Source organism: Nicotiana sylvestris, chromosome 11 (assembly GCF_000393655.2).
Source record: "Nicotiana sylvestris chromosome 11, ASM39365v2, whole genome shotgun sequence".
NCBI classification, from domain to species: Eukaryota; Viridiplantae; Streptophyta; class Magnoliopsida; order Solanales; family Solanaceae; genus Nicotiana; species Nicotiana sylvestris.
The window spans coordinates 121253187-121271870 of NC_091067.1; the positions used below are offsets into that span (position 1 = coordinate 121253187).

General features: G+C 38.4%; 1 protein-coding gene across 1 annotated transcript in view; it reads left to right on the top strand.

Moving 5' to 3' along the window:
* LOC104245270 (DNA polymerase epsilon catalytic subunit A-like) overlaps nucleotides 1–18684 on the top strand; it is a 49216-nt gene that overhangs the window by 23250 nt on the left and 7282 nt on the right. The window contains exons 25-35 of the mRNA XM_070162309.1: nucleotides 8132–8227; nucleotides 8377–8577; nucleotides 9729–9783; nucleotides 9865–10007; nucleotides 10083–10522; nucleotides 12636–12780; nucleotides 12865–13062; nucleotides 13157–13231; nucleotides 15357–15547; nucleotides 17564–17747; nucleotides 17848–17912. Of these exons, the coding sequence (XP_070018410.1) occupies nucleotides 8132–8227; nucleotides 8377–8577; nucleotides 9729–9783; nucleotides 9865–10007; nucleotides 10083–10522; nucleotides 12636–12780; nucleotides 12865–13062; nucleotides 13157–13231; nucleotides 15357–15547; nucleotides 17564–17747; nucleotides 17848–17912 (1793 nt within the window). The remainder of the gene's footprint in view (nucleotides 1–8131; nucleotides 8228–8376; nucleotides 8578–9728; nucleotides 9784–9864; nucleotides 10008–10082; nucleotides 10523–12635; nucleotides 12781–12864; nucleotides 13063–13156; nucleotides 13232–15356; nucleotides 15548–17563; nucleotides 17748–17847; nucleotides 17913–18684) is intronic.

The window sequence follows — 18684 nt, forward strand, 5'->3', positions numbered from 1 at the left end:
ACAAACTCAAGACACCACTCGTGACTTTTTCTTTGATGAAGTGCCGATCAATTTCAACATGCTTTGTTCGTTCATGCTGGACTGGATTATGAGCTATACTAATGGCAGCCTTGTTATCACAATTTAAGGAAAGTTTCCCCTTTTCAAACATTCTCAATTCCTCTAGTAGCTTTTGTAACCACAAAAGTTCACAGACACCTTGGGCCACAACTTTATATTTTGCCTCTGCACTTGATCTATCAACTACACTTTGCTTCTTACTTTTCTAAGTAACCAAGTTTCCTCCTAGAGTTTATAATAGAGATCCAGCCCAATCCGCGTCTGTTAAGGCTTCTAATTAGAGGTGACCATGTTTGGAGAAAAGCAGACATTTTCTGAGAGCAGACTTCTGATGCTGTAAAATGTGAAAGACAACTTGCATATGAGGGTCTCGGGGATCATGCATGAACTGACTCACCGGGTTGACTACTGAATAGGCTATGTTTGGTCTAGTGTGAGAGAGATAAACGAGTCTTTCAACCAGTCTTTGATATCTTTCTTTATCAACTGACTCTTCAATTCCACTTTGTAACTTGTGATAACTTTTAATAGGTGATTCTGTCGGTTTGCAACATGTCATACCAGTTCGTTTCAAGAGATCAAGAATATACTTACTTTGAGAAATAAAGATTCCTCTTTTTGATCTAGCAACCTCAATTCCCAAGGAGTACTGCAATTTTCCTAGATTCTTGATTTTTTTTTTTTTGGCAATCTGCTAGGCAAGCGCCTAGGGCTAATTTTTTATTAATGAAAGAAAAGAAAAATACAACAATTAGGAACAGTACAAATAAGGGGGCCAATAGCACCGGTATTGTTACCCATATGCCTTGGCTATATAATCACTCCTCTGCGCCTCACATTGCCTTATGGTGGCAGCCTCATGTAGAGGATTCATGGTGTAGCTGCCGGCAAAGTCTCACGAGGGCACATAATCTCATAGCCGTGTGGATATTTTTCCAAAGGCATAGTACCAAGGCAACTCAAACCGGGCTAAACCTTACCCTACTAATCCTATTGAGGCAGAGAAAAGGCCTCACCTACTAGCACGCATGTAAAAAATAAGAACCGGAGAGTACCAAATATTCAATGATCATCACAGAGTTTATAACATACTCTGTGATGATATTACAAATGAGAATACTAATAAAGTGGTATAATAGACTGAAGTACCAATTTGGTTCATGTCCCTTCTTTTGCAAACTTGTAAAATCTTCAATTTGTAATTCTTTGTTGTTTTCCTCAACCGTGTTCAAAATGTATTCAAAAATCATCCTTTCTTTTTTGAACGGTTGGACCTCGTTGATGTAGTTGGGGCAACCTGCTTTTGTTTGGCAACTCTCATTGGAGGTCGCCTAACATTTAAAAAATCACTAACCTTGTCGTCCCAACTATTTTTCCTTGTATGAGATTTCCTATTTTTTCCGCTATGCATAGGTGATAAATCACCTTTTCTTGCTGCATGTGCGCGGCATTTTTTCAAAACTGCATCTTCTTCTCCTTCCTCGTACATATCTCTACCCACAGATACTGGATCTGGCATGTCGTGTAAAAATTCTTGTGCCATCAAACCATTTCCATCTTGTCTGTTAACCATAGTTGCCTTGTTTTGACTTTGTTTTGTGCCTTTCACCTGGTTGCTGGTCCAATCCCCACGCCCAGTGCTACCAACTTGATTTGTATTTAGAGAATTTAGGGGCTTAGAACTTACCATTGCATCAAGTAGCTTTTTGTCCTCCATCGTGATAACATGTGCCCTTATAGATAACTGTTGCTATCCAGCAGTTGAAGAAGTTACTGCTGCTCCTGCATTGTTTTCATTCAGCTGCTGCTGCCCATACTTTCGACCAGCTGGCTGGTTACTAGGTGTGGCTGCATTTTGAACTATGTTTCCAGCTACTGCATCCTTGACTTTTAGAGCAGCAACTGGAGAGTACCTGGGAATGAAAGCTGGAGCGTTGAGATTCAACATGCTTTTATGGCTCGTGTTTGGTATACCATCTGGTTTAGGCAGTGTTATTGAATCAAGTTCTTCACCTGCACTCTCCTGATCAACCTCATGATCTGCCTCTTCAGATGAGTATCCAGCAAAATCAACACCACAATCTTCTTCATCATCATACTCACGCTGGTCATCCCAGAGCTTGGATTTAATTGCCATCGCCTTTTGCGCATCAACAGGAACAATGTCCTTCGACACAATAAGTCGACCACCTGTGTTCTTGGCAAGTTGTTGTTTGCTACTACCTGGATATTGTAGTTGGCAAATTTTTGGGGTTGTGTTCATCATCATAGGTGCCACGACATCGTTTACCATTTTATGAAGCTCCGAATTGGAAATATGTAGCGTTGGCGTATCTGCAGCATGAATTTGACTTGTCTCACCATTGTGATTACCACCAGATGCGATCTCAAGGCGAACACTGTCCGCTTCATTTTTCTGCTCCTTTTCACTACCTGTAAAATTAGTTTTTCCAGCATCTGGTCGTATCTCGTACCCCATCTGTTGTTCCTCATTAACATGCTCACCCTCATTCACCAAAGCATCGAAAGAGTTCGAAACTCCAATAGCCTTTGATGGTACAATCTGATTTTGAAGCATTGGAGTTTGCTTCTTGCTAGGTGATTTGTTCACCACTTTCCAGTTGTTACTCTTTGTAGTACCTACTGCCCCTACACCTATTTTATCTTGCCCCGCAGAAATTTGATGACCATGTGCCAAAACATTTTTTCCTCGATCAACATCGGCATGCATTGCACCAGCAGTGACTAGGTGCATTCTTGTAGAGATAGTGGAGGCGTGAACATGTTTGGATTGTTTAGGCAGCCCCTTGTCCAATTTTAACACCTCATCTAGTGGCACGATAGGAGCTGAAGCATGTGTTGTATTTGAATTGTCAATAACCCCAGCAACAGAAGTCATAACCCCTTCATTAAAGAGCCCAGCACCTGCCTTCAAACTTGTAGCATCTGCACTTCTCACAACATCAACATCTTCAAGTTCCTGCTCCTCATCTTGCACTGCATTATCTATTAACTGAGTTGTTTTTTCAGTTAGATCAACATGTGCAGCAGTAGCTTTAATAACCCCAGCAGTAGGACGATTACCAGTTGCATTCAATGCAACATTAGCCTCCAATTGTGAACCTACAGTAGCTGATCGTCTTTCAGCTTTGTCAACTTGTCCTATCAATGTTACTGCTGCATTATTCTTGGCAAACATTGTTCGAACAGCTGCAGCTAAAGCACTGTCATTCATCATCCCAGGTACAAACGCTGAACCTTTAGAAGTTCCAGGTAAAGCTTGATCAACCACAGTATTTTTTGCAGCCTTCAAGTCCTGAGCAACTCTAGCAAGGGCTTCAGCAACTGGGACAATTGCACTAGAAACAGGATTACGCCCCATATGCCTTGTAGATACAACTGTTACATGTGCTGTCTTGATCAAATTTCAGCGTGTTCATGAGCCCTTTGAGGAGCTCTTAACACCTTTGTAGCATCTGTATGGTTAATGTGATCTCCAACAGTTCGATCACCATCATTTAAGGCCCTCCTCTCATTCAAAAACTGACGCACCTCTAGCAGAAGAAGAAGACTTCTCTGTATTTTTTGTGTATTTTACGTCTCACCTCAAACAGGTCTTTATACAAAAGTCCTACAAGTATTCTAGGAAAGAAAAAGAGAGAGAATAATGATAGAATGTTCAATTAAGCTAATTATGCTACAATCTTCCTACAATCAAGCTATTGATTAAAATATGATTCTTCTCCTACAATTAAGCTGGTCAACAGATGGATTTAGTGGCTTATCTGAAAAAATTAGTGAATATTTTCTCTTTTCGGTGCAGGACCTATTTACTAGCCATCATTTTTGTTTTGCATTTTTCCTTCTGCATTTTATGTTCCTATTTTTCCTATGATCTCTGTGGTGAAACTAATATTCTCTCCTTTTTGTTTTTCTTATTATCTTGAGCCGAGGGTCTTCCGCAAACAGCCTCTCTACTCCTTCGGGGTATGGGTAAGGTCTGCGTACATACTACCCTCTCCAGACCCCACTTGTGGGATTTATTGGGTTGTTGTTTAGAAGGGTTTTGGGACAAATTGGGAGAGCATGTCGTGAATTGTTGTTTTGTTTTGTCCCTTTTGTTTTTTGGGTTTACAAGGGAACTACAAGGGAATTGTAGTTCTACAAGGTAGTGGTTAGACTGATTATGTTGTATGGGGCAGAGTGTTGGCCAATAAAAAAGTCCCATGTCCAGCAGATGAAAGTAGCGGAAATGAGGATGTTGAGATGGATGTGTGGACATACTAGGTTGGATAAAATTAGGTATGAAGTTATTCGGGATAAGGCGGGAGTGGCCCCTGCGGAGGCAAAGATGTGTGAGGCAAGGTTGAGATGGTTCGGGCATGTTAAGAGGAAAAACACAAATGCCCCAGTCAGGAGATGTGAGAGGTTTGCCTTGGGAGGTGAGAGAAAGGGTAGAGGTAGGCCAAAGAAGTCTTGGGGAGAGGTGATCAGGCGGGACAAGGAGCAGCTCGAGCTGACCGATGACATGACCTTAGATAAAATGGTGTGGAGGTTGAAGATTAGGGTTGAAGGTTAGTAGGTAGTCGTGCGTTTCCCTTTGTCTTCTCTAGTTCGATAGTATTAGTGCTAGTATGGTACCTTTTTTTTCCTTCGTTTGCTATATTCGCATGTCTTGTTCCGTTACTACTTGCCATCGGTAATTTCGTAGTTTACTAGCAGTACTTTGTTCATATTCTCGTGTGCTGTCTTGGATTTATTTCTCTAAATATACTATCTTGCTATTACTTGTTATCGGTACCCCTTTCATATTCTATGTTGCTATCTTCGATTTAGTTTTCTAATTACTTGTCTTGCTATTACTTGATATCAAGGCTTACTTCACCTTCTTTAGCCGAGGGTCTATCGGAAACGGTCTCCCTGCCTTTCCAGGGTAGGGGTAAGGCACATCCTACCCTCCCCAGATCCCACTTGTGGGATTATATTGGGTTGTTGTTGTTGTTGTTTGCATGGAGGATTGACAACGTGTGCATCTTGTAATAAGAAATGGACTTTGAGCCTAACTCAACCTCAAAAGCTAGCTCATGGTGCGAGTATTACCCAAGACCATATAAGGAGACAATAACCTATCTCCTCCATTATTGTGGACACTTAAAATGAAAATTTCTATTATCTACAGATAATTTTTTGCTTTGTTGGAGGTTTTGGTGACTTAACTTGTTGCATCTAGCACTCAAGGGAGTGACCTAGTGGTCAATGAAGTGGTGAGAACTATGAGGTTTCTGGTTCAAATTCCTGTAGAGGCAAAAACACTAGGTGATTTTTTCTTATCTATCAAGCCTTGGTGGACAGAATTACCAGGTACTTGTTGCTGGTGGGAGGTGGCAGGTATTGGGTGGAATTAGTTGAGGTGCACGAAAGCTGGTCCTAGCTAATAACAGAGAAGAGAACATCTAGCTATTTTGGGATGCACATATGAATATTGTGGTTCTTTGCTATTACATGTGTCATTTGCGCCCGTTACCTTAATATATTGTTTGCTACTTGTTGCTTTATCTCCACTGTTCCTTGAGCCGAGGGTCTATCGGGAACAACCTCTCTATCTTTATAAGGTAGGGGTAAGATCTGCGTACACACTACCCTCCCCTGACTCCATTTATGGAAACACACTGGGTTTGTTGTTGTTGATGTACATATCGAATGAGCAGCTTATGCTTTTTCCATGAAAAACAAAGCTTAGTATGAATACTCTCTAATAACGAGTGAGGAAGTTAGGACCATTTCATCTATTATTGCTCATAATTTACTCTGAACCCAAAAAGCTGCTACTCTTGCCATTATATCCGGATGGCTTTTTATGTATTGGTTAACAATTTGCCCTTTTCTATTTGGTTGTACTCTATTATATCGTGTGAGCATTCTAGCCACTCTTGCCTTTAAACAGCTAATTTAATGTTGAAGCACCTTTTTATGGAGCTCTTATCCTATGAGATCGTCTTAGGTATTCCATCGCTTACGGCTTAGCATAATTTGTTTTTTTTTTGAATAAAATAACAAATTTTATTATTGCTATGGACAAGAAAAACATGCCCGTATACAAGAGGTATACCAAAAAGTAGAAAACTTTACAAAAAGAGATGGTTTTCAACGAACGACTCCCAATCATCTATTCACATGAATCTTATGGGTGCACCAAAAAGAAATAAGGGATAAAAGAGTACTTCTCAACTGAACAAAATTTATCTCGACACCCTCAAAAACTCTCCTATTTCTTTCCCTACAAACGACCCTCAAAAGAGCCAGCGGTGCAAACTTCCACGCCCTGCTTCTCCTTCTTCTACCATAATTCCAATTGAACGTCACATCTTTTACCATGCCTGACATCACCCAAGATAAACCAAACCAATTTAGTATCTCCCACCATAACCTCAATGCAATTGAACAATGACTAAGGAGTAATCAACACCTTCCCCGAACCCTTACACATGAAGCACCAACTGACATAAGCAATCTTCCTCTTCCTCAGGTTCTCAGCCGTCAAGATTACTCTTCTTGCTGCTAACCAAGTGAAAAAGCATACCTTTCTCGGAGCCTTCAGTATCCTAATCGAACTATTCGGAAAAGCGACCTCCTTCCTATTCTGAAGCTTTCCATAATAAGATTTAACTGAGAACACAGCATTATTCCCCAAACCCCACCTCCATGCATCGTGATTATCCTGTTGTGGACTTTGTTTATGATGTAACTCAATCAGGCTTTGGAACTCCCCCACCTCCCATCCTGAAAGTTTCTCTTATATCTCAAGTCCCAAAACACTAACTCCATCCTGTATCCTTCTGGCACGTTGGACTGTCATCTCCTTCTGGCATGATATTCTGTAAAACGTTAGGAAACGTACTGCTCAAAGTGTTGTCCCACACTACCTTTGTCCCCAAAACTAACCCTCCTTCCATTCCCAACCTGAAAAGATACATTTTCAGTAAACTTTTCCCATCCCTTCAATATGTTTCTCCACAACCCGCAACCATAAAGCATAGTGACTTTCTCTGTCCTCCATCCCCCTTCCAACACCCCGCATTTACCCGCTATCACCTCCCTCGGTCCCTCCAAAAAGCATTTTCCTCTGTCTCGAATCTCCATGACCACTTGCCTAGTAAAGCCTTATTGAACACCCTTAGATCTTTAACCCAAGACCACTAACACTTGGAGAGGTGTCTCCCGCCTCACCAAGTGAAACTTCCTTGCTCCATCTGACAAATCCGATAGAACATTTCCTTGAAGTCTTCCAACTCTCCGGTGATACTAGCCTGGTGCCTACAACATGGACATAAAATATGTGGAAATGCTCGATAATGTGCTCGTAAGTACTTCCTTTCGTCCTTTGGACACGCATCTTTTCTGCTAACCAGCGAGCCTCTTCCCAGCCCTTTCTCTAGTACCGGGTTCCAACCTGTTTGATCCTTATGTGAAGCACCTAGTGGCAAGCCAAGGTAGAGAGTGGGAAGCGCCCCGATTTTGCCATTCAAAACCTGTGCTGAATCTGCTACATCCTCCAACACTTTTGAGGTTGATCTTTAGGCCTACACAACCTGAAACCATGTTAGCACCTGTCCCAAGTGTTCCAGTTGATCCCTGTCAGCATCACAAAAAACCAAGGTGTTATCTGCAAACAAAAGACGTGAAACCTTGATGCTGCTATTTCCCCCAACTGCACCAGTGAAGCCCGTCAATAATCCCCCACCACAGCTCTATGCATCATTCTGCTCAATGCCTCTATAACAAGAATGCGAAGCATAGGAGATAATTTGATTATCAAAGCTACTACGACCCATTCGCTCAATCTTGAATAGTGCGGTCAATTAGGATCTCCCATATCAGATCAACTGAATGTTTTGGTGGTTACTTGATAATATTAATCTACACCTAATTGTCCATTGGATTTGACTATCATTGTTGGAAGATGAGGAATAACGACATTCTCGGCTCTGATATTTGAAATAGATGCTTCTATTTGCTTCGTTGAGTTTTTGTGTTTTCATATGAACTGATTCTTGGGTAAAAACATATGCAGGCTGAGCTTTTTGATAAGTTCCTTCATGGATCAACCTTAGAGGAATGCTATTCAGTAGTTGCTTCAGTTGCGGATCGGTGGCTTGACCTGCTTGATGTAAGTGAAGATTTATCCGAGTAAACTGTTGTGATGTTCTTAATTTCAAGCATGCCATGTATAACTACAACTTATTTATGCAAATGCGATCATAGTGGCATTTGTTAAAATTTATCATAGTTGCAGTTATAAGTCTATTGTTTCTCCAGAATCAAGGCAATGATATTGCGGACAGCGAGTTGCTTGATTATATATCTGAATCAAGCACAATGAGCAAGTCTCTAGCCGATTATGGTGAGCAAAAGTCATGTGCAGTAACCACAGCAAAAAGGCTTGCTGATTTTCTGGGGGATGCAATGGTCAAAGATAAAGGATTGCGTTGTCAGTATATTGTTGCATGTGAGCCAAAGGTATACCTGTTTGATCTTAGTTTGGTAGTTCCCCTCTTGTATTCAAAGCTATCAACTTGTGTTTCCTCATCAATTATGAAATCAAGTAATGAAGATATTGTCATGACTTTTATTTGGTGTTGGCTTTTACGTTCACCGTATACTGTGAAGGGAAATGGAAACACATCCAGGAAGTTGGTGCGGAAAGGCGAGTAAAAATCAGAAAGGGCTGCTCGGCTATGTTCTTTATCAAAGATGGAATACTTTGCTCTTAGCTTCATTATTCTTATCTCATTTGGATGAAGTCCTGTTAAGATGTCTCTAACTTCCGAAATAGTTCTTTTGGACAAGTTGTAGTCAATTCATATTATAATCCTCGTCTTGGCAAGAAAATATGCTACGAAATGCCCCTTCTGAAACGCTAAAAAATTCTTTCCCTCTAGGTGTTCCATGACAGTGATAGCTAGCTTTCTGTATTCATCTATAAATTTGTCATGTTTCTTCATTTGACATCATCAAGCGATTGACTTCCATTTACTGGAACCTTTGTTATCTGAAGCTGTACTGGTTTATCATAACTTGAAATCCTTACTAAGGGCCAATAGCTGGCTCATATAACATTTTTTGGATTGTTGACATAAGTTGTTGGTTCAAGAGCAAAACTCTACTACAAGAGTAAATTTCTCTGCGGACATGCTTGGTTTCTTGAGCTTATTTACATGCCATTTTTGCTACTTCACTTGCTTATAGATATTCCTCAGCTTTCTTGTTAGCTCCTCTATAGTGCATCATTCACAAACTGGATGTTCTGATACTATTCTTTCCCTGGTGGTGATGTTTCTACACTTTGGAATAAGTTTGTCCAATGTGAATATTGGGGGAACAGGAAGAAATTTTTAAAACTAGGGCCACTAAAGGTTATATTGATATGATAGATTATCCTAAAATTGGAAGAAATTAAAAGGCATGTTGTATTTTGAAGGCATTCCTATCATTTCTGTTTGAAAAGGTAGTTCATGCATGCAGTTGACTCCCGGATTGAGGGTAAACTGGCTTTGAAGAGATAGAGAACCTACCCTATAATTTTTTTTTGTACTGTGATGTCTCTTACTTGCCATAAATTTGGCTAATCTGCTTCTTCAGTTAATTTTACGGTTGTCTTATATGTGCAGGGAACCCCAGTAAGTGAACGTGCTATTCCTGTTGCAATATTTGAAACTAATGCTGGTAAAGTTTTGTATTAACTTGCTAGAATTTATCTTTTACCTTACACAAGAGCATTGTTTGCTTATACATTTGGCTATTCAGAGATCATGAGGTTCTATGTCAAAAAGTGGTGCAAAATATCATCAGAAGTTGGAATACGTTCCATTATTGATTGGTCTTATTACAAGCAACGACTTAGTTCAGCAATCCAGAAGATTATCACAATTCCTGCTGCAATGCAGAAGGTATGTGTTATCTGTCTAATCTTATGTAAGATGTGGACATTTGCAACTTCCATTACATAATTCTGGATCTTTCAGGTTTCAAACCCTGTGCCAAGGGTGGTTCATCCTGATTGGCTGCATAAGAAGGTTCGTGAAAAAGAAGACAGATTTCGCCAACGAAAATTAAATGATATCTTCAGCTCAGTGAACAAAGATGATGCAGTGCCAAGTAAAAATTCTAAAAATCAGCAAAATATTGAAGACCTGGAAGACTTTAGACACAGCGGTAAATCGTCTATTTTTAGTCCGAGGCCTGTTGTACATCGTTATGGAGTCAACAAAGAACATCCGGTGAACACTAGTGATCAAGTGGACAATCAACAACAAAGTGGTCATGCTAGCAGTCCATGCAAGATGTTACCTTCACAAGAAATTGCTGCTGTGGAAGATATTGACAGGAATGTAGATTATCATGGATGGCTACAGCAAAAAAAGAGAAGATGGAAAGAGATTCGTGAGGAGAGGAAACGCCGAAGGTATGCTTATCTCTATAAGAAGGAATAGTTTTCCAAAATGTAGCATATTTATTGCAATTACTGATATAAAAATCAAGCATAGGAAGTAAGGCAATTTCTATATACCACGATGTGTCAACTGTCAAACTATGCGCGGAAGAAAACTAATGTTACAGCCCAATAATTATAGTTACTAGACTAGCCTAAAAAGGAGATTTCATTGGGCATTAGAATTGGCCTTTCATGGGATAGGACTGCTACCTGAGAACGGTTCACCATAAAGGCTGTTGAAACTGCACATGCTACCAGTAACTGGTTCTAATTCATTCTGGTTTGATGGGACAAAGTGCAGGGCTGTTGCTGATGACCATGCTGCCCCTCATTAGAAAAGTCCTTTTTATTTATGCCTGCATGAGAATAAAATGTGTTTTACTTTCCTTTTCCTCATAAAGCTCATAAGTTGGGATTGTTTTTGTAAGGTAAGGAAAGATAAGTAGAATGATGGTGTTTGACAAGTTGGCAACTATCAGAATGAAAACATGAATTATCCTCATCTTCAATATGTATAAGTGACATACCTTAGTAGAAGAAATAAGGGTGGCCAAGCCTATAGTGCCAAAACATAAATTCATCTTTATCTAGAAAGAAATACTTCCAGAAGTTTGAGTAGGTCCATTCCAAAGATACATCAACATCCAAGTAGCGGAGTTGGTCAGTGTGTCTAGTGTTTTATTGTCTTCCCCAAAGTTGCATCGTAGAATTTGCAGCGAGAAGGGGAGAATTTGGTCATACTATATGAATGTCTTGAGATTTTGCTAACAAAGAACAATTTTCAAGAAGTTTAGGAACATATAAACCAAATGCAGCGTTAAGGTGTCAGAAACAATAATTAAACCTTTTCCTGCAATAGAAGCTAAGGATCGATTTGTTTGCAAATGTTAGAATGACAGAATAAGAAGTGTAAGTAAAAAAAATAATGTGAAAGGCAAGTCACGTGATCGCCAGCACCTGAATCTACTATTGAAAGTGCAGGGTCAGGTAACATCTAGAGCAAGAGAGCAAGAAGAATCAGGACTTACTGGAATTGACCAAGAAATCTATACACATTCTCTAATTGTTCCAAAATGAATAACACTTTTAGACATAATGGAAGATTGAGATTTTGAATTAAAAAATAAATGTACCATCCTTACAAGTTTCCTCTGCTAATGACTAATCTAATGCAGATGAAAAAATAGAATATAGATGCAATCGCCCAAGCAAAAATACATTGTCGGCTGTATTTTTGGTGTAAAAGAAGTATTTCGGAAAATCTGGAACAATGTTTAAACTTTGTAGAGGAGTTAGATGATATGAATTTAGGGGATTTGGAATTAGTTGATATGTAGAAGTTCTTTTTGTAATCCAGCTGGATTGTACGCTTCTGTACCATCTTGGTACTTCTATTAATAAAATTTTACCTTGTAAAAAAAAACATTGTCGCTAAATAATGTTCGCCAGAATAATGCTCGGGATAGTACTCAGAATAGTAAACCAGAATAGTGTAATATAGTCACTAGAAAGGATGTGGTGACAGAAATTTGATAGTCATAGAAAAACAAAATTAAGTGGAAAAGAATTCTACAGGCACTAGAAAGAGCAGGGACAGAGTTTTGACAAGGTCCCTGGAACACAGAGAGAATTGGGGTTATTTCTTCATAGTGCTTTGGTACCATGAGAACATACCATAAGAATAGAGTACAACTACAACAAAACAATTACTATGCCTCAGTCCCATAGAGTATGAGAAAGAAATTTTCTCAATTGATGACTCGGTTAAATATGAAGGAAGAATGACCTCTATTTTTGGCTGGAGGAAGCCTCTTACCTACATCATTTCATAACATTACATTTCTCACAGGTCACACCTAGTGCAGTTACCTCCTTGTGCAAACAATAAGGAATATCACATCGCTGCACAACTTTCATTATTGTTGTCTTGGACTCTAATAAATATCTCCTTAAATACACTCAAATAAGTCAAATCAGGCACAACATATATTCAGATTCAAATATTTCAACATCTCTATTTCAATTGAACTCTCTGTGGTGCATCACTGCTTGTTCTTATGATGAGGTACTTGGTGTTTGTTAGGTTGGATACCTCAAGGACAGTAAACCATGTTAATGGCAGTACTGAATTGTCTCATCACATGGTAAACCACAAACGCCAGGGTAGAACTGGGGTTAATTCCTACTTTGAGCGACATGAATTAGCTCTCACACGAAGTCACTGGCAGGTGATGTTGCTCATATGATTTTAATGAGCATTCTGCTGAATCCATTTCTTCCATTGGTGCTTATGTAATTTGCTTTTCCTTCAGATAGTTCAGCTTGAACCTACTTCACAGCATGGACAGTTTTTTGCATGGGTAGTTGTGGAAGGAGTCATGCACAAAATTTCAGTAACTATCCCCAGAGTGTTTTACCTCAACTCCAAAGCTCCTATAACAGAGGAATTTCCTGGAAGACGTGTCACCAAGATTCTTCCTCATGGACGCCATAGCTACAATTTAATTGAGGTACATTGATCATAATCAGTTCTGGTCATCTTTTAATATGCTTGGCTGCAAAGGTTCTAGGTTCTCTCATTGCACTTTTGCTGTTTTGTACTAGGTTATTATTGATGAGGATCAATTCAAGTCAGAGAGCAAAAAGCTAGCAGCTCACCTTGCTGATCCAGAAGTGGAGGTTAGCATGCCTTTTGCCGAAAGTTCTGTGTTATTCATAAACCTGAACATGCTTGCATGCATGTTCTTCAGTCGTAAATGGCAATCACAAATGTAAACAGAATTTTACTTTTGATGTCAAGCTCTTTTATATGATACAACAGTCAACATGTGTTTTTCGTTCTATTTTCTTTTAAAAATTGGATCCATTGTATACTAATCTACTGTTAATAATGGTTTTGATTGGGCAATTGCACATACATGTTATTCTCTGGAATAATGTTCTTGAATTTCTTGCTCTTGATGTTTCTTTTGCCTTTCTATATTCAAAAACTTGAAATCTGTAGCTTGAGATTTTGTTATGCATGACCTAGTTTTACTTCATATTGTTTTGTATTTGTCTTACGCTTTTATTAAGAGGATGTACTGAAAACCGGAATATAATGAATTGACAATAAAAAGAGTGTGGGTATAGATCCAATTCAAAATATGTATATTGATAAACTTGAAACATCATAATTACCCCCCAAAAAGAACTTGAAACATCATACTTTTTTTCTTGAATCTCCTTAATTTAAGTGCAACACAGCCCGAATAGATGACCTGTAGAATGAACTAGTAACGTAATGGGCAATATCTGAATATGAAAGCTAAGACAAAATTGTCAGATCGGTTTGTTTGTTATTGACCCCCCGCCCCCCCGCCCTAAGCCGAGAGTCTTTCTCTGCCTTCTTAAAGGCAGGGGTAAGGACTGCGTACATTCTACCCTCCCCAGACCCCACTTATGGGATTATACTGGGTGGTTGTTGTTGTTGTTGAAAGCTAAGACAAAATTCCTAAATCCAAGTGCATTTGCACTTTAATAGAATTTTAAATACTGTGCCAAGTCTGGTGTTAATTGGTACAATATGGTCTCAAATATTTATTTTTTCTTGGTACCAATTTATTTCTATAAAATTAGATTTAAGTATGGAAAATCATAGATCTCAAGAAAATAAGTCATGAAATATCAATACTATATGTTATGGGAAGTCTTTACACTAATTAACCCCCACACCCCCAAAAAAGATGTGAAGTCTTCCATTACTCTATACTTAATTTATGAATTGTATATCATTAATTTGACATTTCTTTAAGTGCAAAACAAAAAATATAGTTGTGTAATTTTTCCTTACATCGGTGAAAGAGATAAAAAATCAAAATCAAAAGATCGTTAAGACAGATGTTTTCACCAAGACCAAATAAAAGATTACAAAGTAAAGAATGAAGAACTTCAAATTTTCATTTTCTTTTAACCAGCGCCATCTCTGTACCTGAGATGTCTATGATGTATTTGGTCCTAATAGAGCACCAGGTTTTGTAGAACCAATAAATGGATTTGCTTTTGGCTGTTGAAATAGGATGATATATTTTTTGATAACCGAGAAATTCCAGAGGGAAAGTGGTGCAAGGTTCGTAACTTGGCGGATAATGGGCCTGCCCTTCTAACCTTCTTCACTTAAATACCGGGCTTTTATCCGTGGCAGGTTTTGAACCTGTAATGTGAGCCTATCCTACATCAGGAGTTGCTCTCTTACCACTAGACCAAAACCCTGGGGGCAAAATAGGATAATATTACCAGCTTAGTTATTTTTCATTTTCATGGAGAACATTCCCTTTTATCTTCTTCCTATTTGTCAACAAAACTTCCTTTTTCTAGATGAGGAGAAGATCCCATGTAAATTATCTTTACTAGTAACATAATTTTAAGTTGTTACTAGATGATAACCATGAATGGTAGTAGCACAATACTTTATGCAGAGACAGTTTTTTCGTGGACAAAACATGCATGCAATATAAAAGGGTGGATCTTCCCCTTTGTTTATATCAGCCTTAATACCTGAGTAGTAATTCCCAAGGTGTAGATATACTTCCACTTTCATCGGGTTTCTAAGGTTTACTATTTATTTTTTCCTATGCACTCTAATTTTCAGTCAGCAAAGAGTGTGTGTGTGTGTGAATATAAACCCTATATGTCAGATTTATATGTTTCATATTGTGACACGTTTTGCTGAAAAAGCATTTCTCTTTAACTCTTACTCTTATGGTTGAACGTTGAATATCTGTCTATAAATGCTGCGACATGGCTTACGAGATTGTTTGATCAGGGAATATATGAAACAAAGGTTCCATTGGAGTTCAGTGCTATTCTCCAGCTGGGTTGTGTTTGTAAAGTTGATAAAGCAGCTAAAAAAAGGAATCCACAAGATGGTTGGAGTTTGAGCGAGCTGCATATGAAGACAACCACTGAGTGCCCATATTTGGATCAGTCAATTACTTTCTTCTACTTATATCACAGGCAAGTTAGGGTCCCCTTTCATTCTAGTATATACCTGCTAAAAACTACAGCTACACATTTCCATTTCAAGTTTGATATTTTACGTGCTTATGATGAATCATGATACATTATGTTTAATTCAACGTGCATGGTAAAGACTTGTTCTATAGAGGAAGCATGTTGGTGGGTGACACTGTCTTATGAGGATAAGATTGAACAGTTCTGTTTCACCAAAAGTAAATCTTTGAATATATTTTCACTTGACTGTAAAAAAAAAAAAATTCTCTCCACGTATTAAAAAGATCCTCTTTGCATATTATTCTGATAGTAAGCATCCGGGTTCCAAATCCCAAATTCTGAGGTAGTCCTGTAAATCTCAAACTTAAACTAAAATTACCCGTGGTTGACTGTTGGTACTCTATAGACATGATTACTCGTTAACTACCAGGTAAAACCCATTCACTTGCCAAACTCTTTCCTGCTAAGAATACAGCAAGCTAATAGTGCTCTAATATATAAATATTGCTCGGAAGTACCAAAATCATTGATGTCCAAATTTGTCTGCATTAATCTACTTGGGTTCTAAGGTGCTGCCTTACTTTGCTCACTTCTGATGTAAATTACTTGGGTATTACTTACGGCTTATCTATTTGGCTTGTTTGTTGGATTGATTATCCCGTTTCTTAGTCAGACCACATTGGATGTTAGGGGATAAGGATTTCAACTGCAAGCATGAAAATAGAGTTGATTTGCTTCGTTTTTGGTGGGATTGTATTTTGCCTGTCATTGTAATTTATTTTGTTTAATGTTTGCTCATTCAGTTTTCTCTGAATATTGCAAGTCCTAGTGGGATTTGTCATTTGGTGCAATATATGCTAATTGTTTTGGCCTAACTTTTGCCTTCTCTTCTATCTATCAAAGATACCTTTTGGATCCAAGGATGCAATTACTTACATGTCTTTTTCCATTGATCATTGTCTTTTTGGCTAGCTGGCATTTACCTCATCACTAGGAGTTTAAATATAGTAGGGTAGCCTATTCTTTTCTCCTGTGGGGAAAAAGAGGAATCCTTGTATTGCTCCTCAAATTAATGGCATCTAAGTGGTTGTTTCATTTTGAAGATTAAGATGTTTGAATGTGAATATCTATCTAATTATTAAGATATTATCTCTAAATCTGAATACTTCTTAGTTAAGATAGTTTGTTTTCTCAGCATTTGAATGTGCGTATTTATCTTATTTAAAAATTAGTAAATATAAAATGCAGTGCCACCAGCTAATAATGCACTGCGTGGTGCTTACCATTAATAAACCGATTGTTTCTTCTTCTGGAGAGGATTTTTGTTATCAGTGAGCCACCAGCTAATAATGCACTGCCAGATGCTCCCCATTCACTTCTAACCTCAAAAAAGCTTCTAAAGTGTTCCCATACTGCAACTGAGGGGACTATCAATAAAACATTACTCCATTGTCTCACATGTAGTGGCATTTTCCAAAAAGACGACCCAATACCTATTCTGTCTAAACAAACTTGAAACTAGTTCAACCAAAACTAAATCCATACACCCTCATTTGCTTTTGGAAGAGAAACCAAACCCAGTTCTTCCCGAACATCCTCCCAAAAAAACCCAAAACTAATTCAACCAAAACTAAATCCAAACACTCACATCTATACATTTGTGGTTCAAAATAGGACCCTTGTTCTCCCAAATCTAAACCAAATATCCACGCCTTTTCTAATTCAAATGCTACATAATCAGAGCCTTAACATTTTACTTTAAATAACCAACTCTAGAATTTTCCCGTAGGTGTAAGCAAACATGCAGTTCATCGCTGGTACTGGTAGAGGGTTTTGCTAGAATGATAGTAATTGTTCTCACTTCAACTGCAGGCATGTGGCTTTTTCTGAAATCCAATATCCATTTTCGCCACCAATTTTGTATCATCTAGATTTGGTCACACCAATGTTTAAGTCTGCATATGTATAGATCGTGCTAGTTATTAAGAATTAACATTTGATATATGAATTACATTTCAGCTTGTTCGATGGACGAGCCATTTATGTGGGATATTTTCCTTCGTCCAAGATGATACATGTTGTGGTTGTTAATCCATTTCAAAACAAAGAATTATCACCACACATTCTTGAAAAACATTATTATGAAGCTTGCCAAACATTGTCTGGTCAGCCTATCACACAAAAGGAAGGTATTAGTTTTAAGGTAAGGTCATTGTTCTTTCAAAATAACATTCAATTAATAATGTCTTTGCTTTGAATTTTGATCTCATTTTTATCCTTTTTGTATTTTGGCTCCTATTTAGGTGGATTATATCAGGCACATCAAGGAAGCGGAGAGGATTCTACAGAGAATAATAAATGAGCATAGGTTAATTTCCATTATCTTAATCCTTATCGTTTTTATTTTTCAGTCTGTGGGCTGATAATGTAAAGTTTCTTCAGCCTAAACAATGTTCCACAGAATCTTCTAGAATCCTTAATGGCCTGCTTGTGCATAGGTTGAACCATCTCTCATACTGCATTATATTGTTTTTGATAAGAAAATGGATGTTGGCCGTAACTCAACCCCAAAAGGTAGTTCATGAGGTGATGATTACCTAAAACCATTCCCTCAACCAATACGGGATACTCTAACAACTCCCATGCTCATGACCGGACATCTGAAGCATGAATAACATATTATCTGGGCCCAACTTTGAGTAAACCATGAACAGAGGTGGGTCTTGCTCCGATACCATGTTAAGCAAATAGATCCTGGGCTTAACTCAAGCCCAAAAGTTAGCTAATGAGGTAAAAATTGCCCAATACCATATAAGGAGACACCAATCCATCCTTTCAACCAATGTTGGACGCCCTAACAGGTGCAAGCTACTTTACTGGGAGGAGAACTATTTCCCTTTACTGAACATATTGAATTTGATTAGCTTGTTTTTGGCTATTTATCACCCAATTCCTCACTGGTAAACATGTTTATGAACTTAGCAGGAACAATAAGAACACACTACCATGAGTGAGTGAGTGAGCTGGGAGGAGAATTATTTCCCTTTACTGAACATATTGAATTTGATTAGCTTGTTTTTGGCTATTTATCACCCAATTCCTCATTGGTAAACATGTTTATGAACTTAGCAGGAACAATA